General features: G+C 39.4%; 1 protein-coding gene across 1 annotated transcript in view; it reads left to right on the top strand.

Annotated features, from left to right (window-relative positions):
- The window catches only part of pex7 (peroxisomal biogenesis factor 7), a 37,521-nt gene extending 30,218 nt beyond the window's left edge, over positions 1-7,303 (top strand). The window contains 1 exon segment of the mRNA XM_054618566.1: positions 6,315-7,303. Coding sequence (XP_054474541.1) covers positions 6,315-6,398 — 84 coding nt within the window. The 3' untranslated portion in view covers positions 6,399-7,303.
- Positions 7,304-13,079: the final 5,776 nt, after the last annotated feature.

Raw genomic sequence — 13,079 nt, 5'->3', positions numbered from 1 at the left:
TGTGTGTGGGGGGGGGCAACAACAGTAATGAGCTGTATTGTTAGCTATGCTGCTATCAGACATGTCATTAGAGAAAAGCAGCTTGTAAGATATAACACACACACACACAGACTGTGGTAGTGTTAAGGACTCTCCTCCACTATCAGTGTTTCTGCCACGCTTTGTGGCCCTCACCATCTCTGTTTTTCTCTGGTTGACAATCACCGGACTTTCACCCAGGAGACCGTTGTTTATGTCCTGTGTGAAGCAGAAATTAAACGTTGACCCTACTCTACTTACGTAAAGTAAAATACATTACTGTCGTGTAATTTGTCCGATTTTTGTCAGTGATCATCATTTGAGAGAACTGCCTTGAATATAAATCACCACTCTCCTGTGTGTGTGTGTGTGTGTGTGTGTGTGTGTGTGTGTGTGTGTGTGTGTGTGTGTGTGTGTGTGTGTGTGTGTGTGTGTGTGTGTGTGTGTGTGTGTGTGTGTGTGTCTGACATTGAGAGCTGTGATCTAGTGTTCCTTCCACATCATTGTGATTAGCTGAGTCAGCTCTCTGTTCCCCATGTGAGTGGTTACATGTGACTTCTTACCTAAACCAAGAACATTTATAAAACAGTTTTTTCAGCCCTCAGACATTTTTCAAGTTAAATGGACCAAAAACAGCGTCATCCCCTCTCCTTTGAAGTGTGGACAAAAAAGCATCACAAGGACCGACAATTCTGAGGTCCTAAGGTCATGTTTCTAGCATTCTGAGAGCCATTTCATTATTTTGATTCATGAACAAAGCATCAGCAGCCTTAGTGATGCCAAAAGCGTATTACAAATGTAATGTTAAAGTCAGAAACTCAGTTTAAAGTGATGTTGTTTTTGTATGCCTTTTTCAAACCTAACGCTAACATTGACACAGGCAGTTATCAAGAGCCAATCAACAGTGAGTTACTAAACAAAAAGCTTCAAACATGTTGTCTTTCATCAGTAACTGAAAAATATGCTGCTACTAGTATTATACTGAGTAATTTGGGATAGGGCAAGTTAGAGCTGGAAATCATTTGTTTCTGTAACAACCACAGTTTCATGAAAAATACCGAAGTATCATCAGCGTATGAGTTTAGACACAGTGGTGTTGTGTAACTTTTCCGGAGATTTGGGCCGACAAGAAGCTCTGTATTTTTTTGCTGTTTTTGTATTTTTAATTAATACTCAACAATGCTACGATTACAGTCCAACTGTGAGGTATAAACTCCTCGTATAGTTTCTTTTGTCTCACCACCTCTTTGTCCTGACTTTCCTCGAATTCTGCTTTTTTCTGGTCTGTTCTTGTGTTTGGGTTTCTTCCTCTCATATCAGCTTGCTAACTTGCTCTTCTCACCTCCCTCTTCTTCTAATCACTTCTTGCCTCGATCACTTTCGCTTTTCTTTCTCTCACACACTCCCTCACTGGTGTGGTCTCCAGCGTTATCCAGGCGTAGCCACATCTGTGTAAGATGGATCACCTTCCTCACGGCACTGCAGGCCAAACCAACACACACACACACACACACACACACACACACACACACACACACACACACACACACACACACACACACACACACACACACACAAACTTCGTCAGACATACAAGACTTTGTCTGTGTGTGTGTGAGAGACGATGAGGTAATAGATCATACAGGAATGCAGGAAGACAACCATTCACCGGTCTGTAGGTTGGTCATTTTATAGAAAAAATTGTATAACTGCAACAGTTACATTGGAGGTGATACATAATGCTGTCTGTGGTACAGTACTGCTGCAATGGTTGTATACAGTAGTGTGTGGTGGAATTTGTGGTCCTAATACAGTAGCATACCCTTCTACATAGAGTGGGATTTAAAGGATAAGTTTGGTGTTATTCTATATTTTTATTATTGTCAACAAATTCCATTAAAAGACCAAAAGCCATCAATGTGTTATTCGTCTCTCAGTACTTTCTAACTTATCTTCTAATGATCTGATAATTTCTCTTATTTCATTGTAAACTTACTATCTTTCTGATTTGGACTTCCATCAGATGACACAAACGTTTTTAAGTTGTCACCTTGGTGCTTTAAAGTGTCCCTAGAGGTAAAATGACTGTTTTTGTGAATGTAGTCTGGTGTCTCTGAAGAGAGGGTAGATAACAGCGTCAGTTCACCGTCATAAAGGTCTGTCTGACAGCAAGGTAAAGAGGTGGAAATATTCTAAATATAACGTTCACTTAAACTGATATTGATTCTTTTAGGTGACTTAAATACGTCCACAGCAGAACATTGCTTTGCTCCCGTCTTTTAAGAGGTTAAATTTCCGTTTAGTCTGGTTGAAGAGAGCATATTTTTTCCTGTCTGTTTCTCCAAACTCCATCTACTGTAGTAAAACTCAGACTATAGAGAACAACCTCATACAACCACACTTCTAAACATCACTACCATCCCTTTAAAATGCATCTGTTTAGGTTGTTCTGGCTGCTAAAATGTCACTCAAAGCACTGTTACCATGACAATTCAGCAGTGATAAAGAGTGCATTGTACTGTGTGACCGCTCTGTGGCTTTACGCTGACAGTACATAGCGGCCACAAGCTTATTAGTGTTTGAATGATTGTTTCTTCATTCGTCTTCTACCTCGTTATTTGAAGTAAAAAAAAAAAAGACATTGAAGAAGAAGTTGAATATTAGCCAGACTTTGAACTTTGTCGTGCTTTTATATTCCCTTTAGTCTTGTGCTCCAGCGCTCCTCCCCCCCGCATTACCCATCTCCTCATGTCTCTCTTTGTGCTTTGCTGCAGTCTTGGCTGCTGTGTGTGCCTTTCCATTACGGCCGGCTGTTAAAGTTAATTAAAGAAGGGCATTCCTCTCCTCAGTGGCTGACTCACTGAACCAATACTTTGCTTACTCATGCCCTCCCCCCCAAAAAAAGGCTGTTAAAGCTTCAGACTCACTCGTTCAAAGATCTTGATCAGCAGAACTTAAGCCTGCTGGTTTGGAGGGAGATTGACACTGTGATGAGGAAATGCATGTGTTTACCATCCAAACACATGATTTAAAGCTTTATCTATAAGCTTTAGAGCCGACATGCATGTTCTCACTACAACAGAAACCTAATGCATCAGATCAGATGTATGTGTCAGATCAGTGGAGCGTTCGCCTCCAACATGAACAAGCACACATTCTTCTCTTCTCGCTGCTGCTGCAGTTTGACCTTTTCAAACCATGTGACTCTTCAGCAGAGCAGAACTCAATACATTCAATATTGTATTCATGAAAAACATAATGCTGGCGGCATTTCTTTCTAATCCCCCAAAATGCTTTGGGGGGGGACAGGGTGAATGGTAGCAAATGATGTACAGATTATAAAGCCTTCTGAGAGAAACTTTTAGATTTTTGGCCATCAGTCGCCTGCAAATATTCAGACAACCAGTTAAACCAGTTAAACCAGTGAAACAGCACAGCAGAGAGTGCAAATACAGCTGGTAGACAGATGTTGTTCCAGCATTATTAAAACATATAGGCATTAGTCCTTTTATAATTCATCAACATGATATGAAGCAAAAATGACAGGTAAAATAAACTTTGTGGGATTTATAACGTCCCCTGTCTGTCACAGTGATGGATTGTAATTCATTTTGGCACAAACCCTGCTGACATCTTAATACAGGTCCTCTGCATGAGCTTGTTTCTGATTGGCCGTGCTGCCTGCAAGCTTTTAGGACCTTAACACCCAAAATGCAACCTGGTATTTAGGAAATAGCTGCAGCAGAACGACAGAGAAGATTTCCCTCAGTCTCTTCATAGTCCTGCTTCTTCATCCAGCAGGCTGCAGCTTCCCCTGTGTTGTTTAACCAAACACAAAGGCAGTTCTAACACCTGTGACCATACCAGATTACATTTGTAATTACATGAATAATAAAGTGGCTTTATATTCGTCCTTTTGAAAGTGAAGTGGAACTAGTGTTTTACTTTGAAAGCTGTGAACAGAGTGACGGCCGCGTGTGTTCTGCAGCCAGGACAGATGACAGAGAGGCAGTGTGTCATTCAGCAGATAGCCACGTTCCCACAAAGGCATGTTATTCAGATGATAGCCACGTCATATTGATTATAGAGAGAGGAGAGGGAGGTCGGACACAGCTGTATTTCTTCCTCCACCGCACTGTCTGAAACGTCTCAGTTTAGAGCCTAAAGAGCTTCAGGCAGCTTTTAATAGAAAGAAGAGATCTGTTCTTTAATCTGAGAGCTTATCTTTGTTTTTATTGGTCTTAGTTTATATTATTGTTGGTTTGTAATTGTGTTGCTTTATGAATAGCACGGCAACTAATAATGACTTTTATTACCAAATCATCTGCAAAGTATGTTCTTGATAAATCAATCATTGTTTTTTGATGTCTACAAATTTCTTGTTTTGTCCGAACAATCGTCCCAAAACCTTTAGATAGTTAGATAGATAGTTTAGATAGTTCAGTTTACTATCAGCTTTGTCTCGTCAACATTTCGTTTTCGTCGTGGACAAGAGGGTCGTCGATGAATGTGTCATGTCTTCACGCTGATTTGAAAGTGTAAAGACCAACAATATTCAGAGCAAAGTTTCTCTATAGTTTAATATTTTAGCTCATCCACTGTCATGTGTTATCTTATTTGGTTGTTGGGAGGATAAATATGAAAAGACAGAGATTGTACCTGAACCAAACTTTTATGATTTGTCTCTCTAAGTGTGCACTAATGGTTGTGGGGAACCATTATGTTCAGCAATTACAGGCTAAAACATCGAAATTGAGAGAAAGGCTTTAAGCCCACATGGACTGAGTGTTCTCTTCTGACAAATGTCAACATAACATCTGTTTGTGGTGTAAAGACCGGACCACTGGATGACGCAAATGCTGCAAAACATATACCGTAAGAAATGATGACGCAGCAAAAATTGTTCCAATTGTTGCATTTGAGAGACTCAGCGTCCTTACTCAAATGAATCCCACCCGCAAGTTCTATAATCAGTTGGGCCTTTTCCACAAGAAGAACATGATTAAAGGAGTCAGTCTGCTTCTTTTTTGCCTTGAGACAGGAAGTGAACATTAGTGGTGAATGATGAAAGCAATTAGGGACTTCTGTCTGAAGCAAACTATGTTGTAGAGAATCATATCCATACAGTGTGTCCTTTCCTTCAGTGTTTACTCCTGGAAGGCAGGAATGAGGAAACAAAAGGAGGGAAAGAAAAGGACAGAAGACAGATTTTAGTCTTCAGAGCGGAGACCAGCGGCCAGTCGGTCATCTCTCTAAATTACTTTGTACAAGAACTTATAATGGAGGGTCATTTAGGAGGAACACTTTGATGTTAGTGGAGTGCCAGAGGAGACGCAGAGACTGAGCGTCTCTCAGCCGTCCGTCCTCTTAGTGTCCACACTTCACCTGCAGCACCGAGACACAAGAGAGATCTCAGAGGAGTTCAGCTTATTCCAGCTGGTAGCTCGAGTGATGTTGCTTTTTAAAAAGCGACGACTGTGGTCTGCAGAGGAACAGAGTGTTTTTACCTCTCATTCAGTCCATACAGTCATTTCTTCAGTTTATTTCAGTTGTTTTCAACTTATACAACTCAAATAAACCTATATAAAATAATAAAACAATAATAAGTGTTTTCTTTTTCAACAGTGACAAACCAAAGCAACTTAATGCACTTTTTTTACATTCATTATTTAATAAGCCTACAATTCTTTGTCAATTTATACATTATAAAATGGAACAGACTGTAGTTAAAAAGCACTTTATTGTAGTTGGGGGCATGATAGGAAATTATGAGAAAAAACGTAGGTTATAACAGCAGAAATAGCAAAAAGAAAATGTAATTGTTGTTCTTTTTTTCTCCAAATCATATTGTGTATTTGCAGCCTGGTAGCAAATGTCCTGTGGCTCGGTAACGTACCTTAGGTGGTGAAGTTGGGAACCTCTGGTTGAATCAGGCGTCAACCTCCAGTTCTGAAAAGTGAAGTCAAAGCTTCCTGTGTTAAAGCTGCATTCTCTCTCCTGTCCACCAGGGGGCGACTCCTCTGGTTGTATAGAAGTCTATGAGAAAATGACTCTACTTCTCTCTTGATTTATTCCCTCAGTAAACATTGTAAACATGAGTTTATGGTCTCAATCTCTAGTTTCAAGTCTTCTTCAATACAGCATGATGTTCATTTAGTAAATGATGCTCCATTTAGAGTCAAACAGACCATAAAGCAGGGGATGCTTTAGGGCGGGGCTACACACTGATTGACAGGTCCACACCAGAGACGTATACCTATATCTCTAACGGGGTGTGTTTTGTGTTTCTGCTGCAGGTGGTGGACTGTTCCTGGGATGAGACAGTGAAGATCTACACACCTGCCTGTCTGTCTGCTGGATCACACAATACAGCACCGTAGAACACACACACACACACACACACACACACACACACACACACACACACACACACACACACACACACACACACACACACTCTCATAAATACTTACGATTGAGTTTCTGTCCACCCCTCTTGTGCGGATAAAGTTATTTCTTCCTGCACAAACCCACACAAAGACACACATACGCATTCGCTTTGAATTTTCAATTTTGTCTGAAATTATTCATTAATTTTACTGAGAAAAGAACAGAAAGAAAGTGACGTTTACTGGTATCGGAGTAAAACCACAGCCTGTGTTTTCTTCAGTTTTCTGCTCAGTGAGTCACTTCATTGTTTAAAGTCTTTAAAGAGTCGTTCACTTCCACAGTGAACTTGAAATTGTTCTTCAGGGATTCCTGCAGTACATTATTACCCGTCCTGCACACATGAAAGAATATAAAAACAGGATAACTTTACATTTATGTTAAATATTACGATTCAGCTGAAGTGTTACGTCATCTCATAACTGAATTGATTGAATCTGCACGTTTTCATCATATTTTCTAATATTTAACTGAACGCCTCCATGATTTTTTTATTTATATTCTCAATGATGAATAACTTTTACCATAACCGCTACCTGCCTAGCCTCAGTGCTAACTCTTCCACCGAGATGCACTTTGATTTAATTTCCATACTGAAACGATTCAAAATGTTTGATTGATTCTTGTGTGAATGATGTAAATCAGGATGTTTTACAGCGAGCGTGATCCATTAATATCTCTGTCCTCCTCCTTTATCTCTGATGTCCTGTTTTTAAATGTCAACTGTGACTCATTTCACCAGTGAAATGCCCTCAGTGTAGATGATGAGCATCGGTGATGATCTGTTTGTGATGTGCCTTCAATAAAGATGCAAATATCACATGAAGATGTTGATATCATCAAGAGAAACATTCATGAGTGCGTATTCATTTTATCATTTTCATTCAGAAATCGGTTTTTTTTATATATTTAAAAATATATATATATATTATCTGCAACAAAAACAAACAAATATTAACTGAGTATTTATAAAAGAAAATTATGAATAAATTGAGCGTGCAATTCATGATATTAGTCATTTTAGATAAATCTGAATTCATAATCTATTTGCTAGCTTTTCCACGTGCTGACTGAAGCATAAGTGGACACAAAGTTTGTTTTGTTAGAATTTTGTTAAAGCTGCATTAATTGATATTTATTTCCATTAAAAACAGCAATATTACAGTGTAGAAGTACAAGTCAAAAATCCTGCATTCAAAATATTATATCATTATTAATATTATTATTATTATATTATTAAAGGACCAAAAGTCAAAGTGCTCATCCTGCAGAATGTAATATATATATATAAATATAATAATATATATATATATATATATATATATATATTTCACTGACTTATAAATGACTGTACAAGCATTGCAGCTTGTAAAGATGGCGCTGATAATAACTACTATTTATATATTGATGAGTATCTTCATCCATAATAAAACATAATCATTTATTATATAAATAGTTTTAATAATATGAATCTTGCAAAGTAACTAAACATAACGATTTGGGTAGTAAAAAGTACAATACTTCCACTATAACTGGAGCGTGCAGTCAATCTGTCATAAAAAGAGACTCTTATGACTCATAATAATGTGATCAGTCTAAACATATTGATCCGTGGAGCTTTGAGTGATCACACATTATGGGCTGTAGGTGTTTCTATTGTTCCGTCCACCCCTCCTCCAGAGCCCACTGCTGCAGGGAGGATCCTCTGGAATGTGCCAAGCGATGACGATGAGGAAGGTGAAGGTGAAGATGATGGTGTGTCCTCGGGAGCTCCCCCACCCGTCCTCTCTGCAGCCAATCACAGCTCTCCGTGGTGATGATGCGTGAAGGTTTCCTCTGCAGGGAAAACCCGGTTTGAAACAGATTCTCTACGACGCTCCTCCTCCTCCTCCTCCTCCTCCTCCTCCTCTCTCTCCTTTTTCTCTTTCTCTTCTTCAGCTCTCCTCCTCATTCTACTCTTTCTCCTTCTCCTCCTCTTCCTCTGCTCCATCTCCTCTTCCTCTCCCTCTTCTCCAGCTCACCTCCGTTTCCTCTTCCTCCTCCACCTTTCTTTTTCAGCCCTTCTACTGTTCTTCTACAACTCTCCTCCTCCTTTTCTCCTGCTCTCCTCCTCTTCCTCTTCTCCATCTCTCTTCCTCCTCTTCTCTCTCTTTATCTTCTCCACCACTCCTCCTCTACCTCTACCTCCTCTTCCTCGCCCTCTTCTCCAGCTCCTCTCTTCTTCCTCTTCTTCTTCAACTCTCCTCCTCCTCCTCTACTTCTCCACTTTTTTTCAGGCAAAATCTTCATCTCCTCTCTTCTTTCATAACCTTCCTTCTTTTTCTTATCCTCCTTTTTTCCTTTGGTCCTCCTTCTTTACTTTCTGCAGATTTCTTTCTCCTCCTTTTCTTCCAGTTCTTGTCCTTTCCTTAACTTCATCCTCATGTCATCATCCTCTCTTTCTTCCTTTCTTCGTTTTGTTTCTCTTAATCTACTTTTCCTTTCTTCCCCCCCCCTCTCCTCTCTCCTCCTTCTCTTTCCTTCATTGTTCCTATCTCCTCTCCTCTTCATCCTGCCCTCCTCTCCCTCTCCTTCTCTCTCTCACAGCCTTTAGCGTTTCATCATCTGAACAGAGGATCTGTGTTTCAGAGCTTCAGCCCATCAAAGATCCTCAAATGAGATAATGAAACGGTTCAGCGTGACTCAACCAGAGGGAGAAAGGACGATCCTCCGGGTTCATGGAATTAAAAGGAATGAATTCATTCTGTGACATCTCCACATTATGATGTTTACAGAAGGATTATGAGACAAACATCGACCGATATGAAATTTACATGTTTTCATTTCATGACAGTTAAAGGAAAATGTCTGTAAGAGAAGTTTGGAGTTCATGATTCTTATAGTTTCTAGTTTTGTCCTTCTGAAACGTGACATTTACATTTTGAGACGATGTGCAATCTATTTTTTTCAAATTTTGCTAATTGGTTTGCTAATTATGAATTACAAAACCTGTGAAACCTGTAAAAGTCATTTTAATGCCTCACAAGAGGATTTAAATGTCAAAGAAAAGTAGTTTTTTTTGTAAAAATGTTTGCGACACTTTCATTTTTTAATGAAAATCTACTTTTTTATCATTGGAACAGGAAACCATGCTGTAAAAAACATGATTTCTAATTATTTGATTTAATACTATTCCCTGTTAATTATTTAATTACTTGTCTTATTTGTCTTTTTTTGTTATGTTGCACCCAAATTGCCCCAAAAAAAGAAACAAAAAATGCCCAAAATTACGGAGCTCAAAGCTGTAAAATCCATCTGCACATTCGCCAGAAACAAACAAACTAAATATTCAAATATGTCTATTTTAATTGCACATTTGCAGACTATGTGACTGACTGGATGCCCTGCAGTATAAACGTATATGTCTCCTCATTCATCCACCATGATTGTGTGCTACATATTAATTCAGAAATGCACATTGGAATGGTTCAGGTCTGTTCCATTCTGTGTTTCAAGGGGAATTACTCGGCCTAATCCACGTTAGCTATAGTTTGTGGAATAATGGATGCATGCATTTGTGTTTTTCAGTCCGGGTCTAAATCCCCCCCCCACGTCTTAATCTCCTCCCGTCTGAATGAAGCGTCTCCGTCCTCTCCTCCGTCTCTGCGTATTAATTGGAAGCGAATGGTCGCTGCTCGATAAGGGCGGGCCTTCCTCCCTCGTGGAGCTGGAGACTGATTTTCTGATGAAACATTTCAATTAAAACATTTGTCCAAGTCATTTCCACGCCTGTTATGAGCGATGGTGATGTCTCTGTTTCTGAGGAGGAGGAGGAGGAGGAGGAGGAGGAGGAGGAGGAGGAGGAGGAGAGACTCAGAATTAAAAAAGAGGTCCAGTCCTCCACCGTGATGGCAAACATCCAAACATTTTAATCTACAGAGAGAAAAGCTGTGCATGTTTTCATCGATTATTTTAAGTTTGACGTTTTCTGGCTTCGTCCCAGTGAAGGAAATCTGAATGCTGCAGAACACGATGACATTTATCTATTCCAAACTTCAACAGTTAGTTTGTCCTTTAACTCTTCCAACAGTTTAGTCACATTATGATCTTTACTTTCTGTGCATTAGAGTCCAAATATCTTCTTTAATGTCGTCACCTGAGACATGCAGGTGTGATCCCTTCACCTTAACGAGGTGATTTATAATCCACCTTTTTAAACCTTACACATGTTGTGTTTGTCACTTTACATCTACATTTATCTCAATCATTGCACACTGTTTTTTTAAGATATTTCATTTAATGTTCAGGATATTTAGTTCTCTCTTTGCAGACTTTAACCACAAACACACAAAGACCGTAAAGGAATCTACAAATAAATCAAAATGAAATAAAACTGTGTGTCTCAAACACACTGCAGGTTTGAACACTGAAAAACTAGAAGAAAAGGAAAAGATTTAGTCTCTCTGCAAACTTTGTGTCCAAATAAAACACAAAATATATTATTATTAATTTAAATGATTTACCTTCTCTGGTTAGCTTCTCCTCCAGTGTGACGGGTCGCTGTTCTTTCTGTTTTATATTATTGTAAAATAGTTTTGATTGTCCATCAAAACATGTTTTTCACTTTATTTCTACATTTTTTAAACATTTAAATCCTTGAGAGGAAAGCTTTTCTCTGAACAAACTCTTGTTCTGCTTGTGTTCTGTGTTGATGTTCTCTGGATGTTCTGAGCTGCTTCTTCACGCTAATGCGCCTTCACAGAATATGCTGATGATTTAATCTTGTATCTGTTCATTTTCTGATTAATTTCATCACATTAATCCTTTTTATCTGACACGCTAATAAAGCAGAATTAAAGTGAACTAGATTTCACAGAGCTGAGAGAGAGAGAGAGAGAGAGAGAGAGAGAGAGAGGTACATGGTGAGGTGAAGACAGGATGAGGAAATGTAAAAGGATTTTGTTCTTGAACCGCGGTCTGAAAACTCTTTCCGTTACTCTGTTCGCTGGAGGAAGAACAGAGGAAACAGGAGGAGACGTGAATCACCACCAGGAGAGAGATGAAGTTACACAACGTTACGCGTTCACAATCGATATCACAAACATTAGAGATGATAAACTCTGATTTTAGACTCTAGAGAGCTAAAATATCCACAAAGCCTTTCAGAGATGGAGAGAAAATGTCGCTAATAGTTTAGCTTAGCATTCTGCTAACGTCCTCAGCCGTCACTGCTGCTGTGACGATATCCTTTTTCAAACTTTATTTACAACACATAGAAAATGGGTACAGTTACAAACTCAATGCTGTACAATAAAAACAAGGATCCAGCGATGGAGGATGTTAAATGTCACAGCCACAAGGCATTGTGGGACGGCGTCTCCTTCCCTTTGGTAAAGGAGACCAGGAAGGAAGCGTTGGACCAGATCTTTTCATGACTCGTAGATACTTTTGGTTTCATTTCCCTCCGACAGGAAGCTTCCTGAGAGAAAAGACGTTTGGATATCAGCCTCAGTCTTGTTTAATCTTCTGCAGTTTGATGTTATGCATCACGATGCTAGTTTTAATGTGATTAAAGCAGATTAATCATTGAATATACGTCTGTGTTTTACCTTTTTATGACCAGCTTTCTTGTCTCTAGTTGTTATTTATAACTCTCCGCCTGTCAAAGTCACATCTGATGTCTTTAACTGTCTGGTTCTGTCTGAAGATATTCAGTTTGATATAAAACAGAGAATAATAGAAAATATACACATTTTCTTCCACTTTTGCATAAAAAATAACAAAGAATCATTTCACCAAATAGTTGCAGATTCTTTTCCTGTTCTGGTTTTACTGGTTTATGTTCAGGTTCTTAATTCACTCTGCAGGTTTGAAAGTTTGTTTTTTGATGTTTTATGACTTTTGCATTTGGTTTTGTTAATAATAGTATTAAACGTTTGTTGTGAGGTGTTAGGTGTTATTCTTGCTCTCATATGTGTGTTCAGACTTTATTTAATGTTTGAATAGATAGAATGATTGTTTAGTTACTAAAATAACATGTTATTTGTTTCAAAGGAAAATGCATCCTTGTTGTTTTTTATGCTGAATCTGATGAGTTTATGTTCTTTATGTAAGCTTTGTTTTGTCGTAAAAATGTTTAAATGTTTAAATGTTAAAAATGTGTCTCGTGATGTTTAATCTCCCCCCCCCTCGGGACACAGCCAAGAGGCTCTGCGGCAAAATGTCACATTCTGCTCTGAGCTGAGAGGACGAGCTCTCCTCTACTGCTCCTCCTCTACTGCTCCTCCTCTACTGCTCCTCCTCTACTGCTCCTCCTCTACTGCTCCTCCTCTACTGCTCCTCCTCTTGTCCCTCCTCCTGTACCTCCTCTACTGTACCTCCTCCTGTACCTCTCCTGTACCACCTCTCCTCCTCTACTGTTCCTCCTCTCCTGTACCTCCTCCTGTACCTCCTCTCCTGTACCTCCTCCTGTACCTCTCCCTCCTCCTGTACCTCCTCCTGTACCACCTCTCCTATACCTCCTCCTCCCTGTACCTCCTCCTCCTGTACCTCCTCCTCCTCCTGTACCTCCTCTCCTGTACCTCCTCTCCTGTACCTCCTCTCCTGTACCTCCTCCTGTACCTCCCTCCTGTACC

This window comes from Anoplopoma fimbria, chromosome 18 (genome assembly GCF_027596085.1).
Source record: "Anoplopoma fimbria isolate UVic2021 breed Golden Eagle Sablefish chromosome 18, Afim_UVic_2022, whole genome shotgun sequence".
Lineage (NCBI taxonomy): Eukaryota > Metazoa > Chordata > Actinopteri > Perciformes > Anoplopomatidae > Anoplopoma > Anoplopoma fimbria.
The sequence above is the reverse complement of the archived record's forward strand: the minus strand, read 5'-3'. Positions and strand labels throughout refer to the sequence as shown.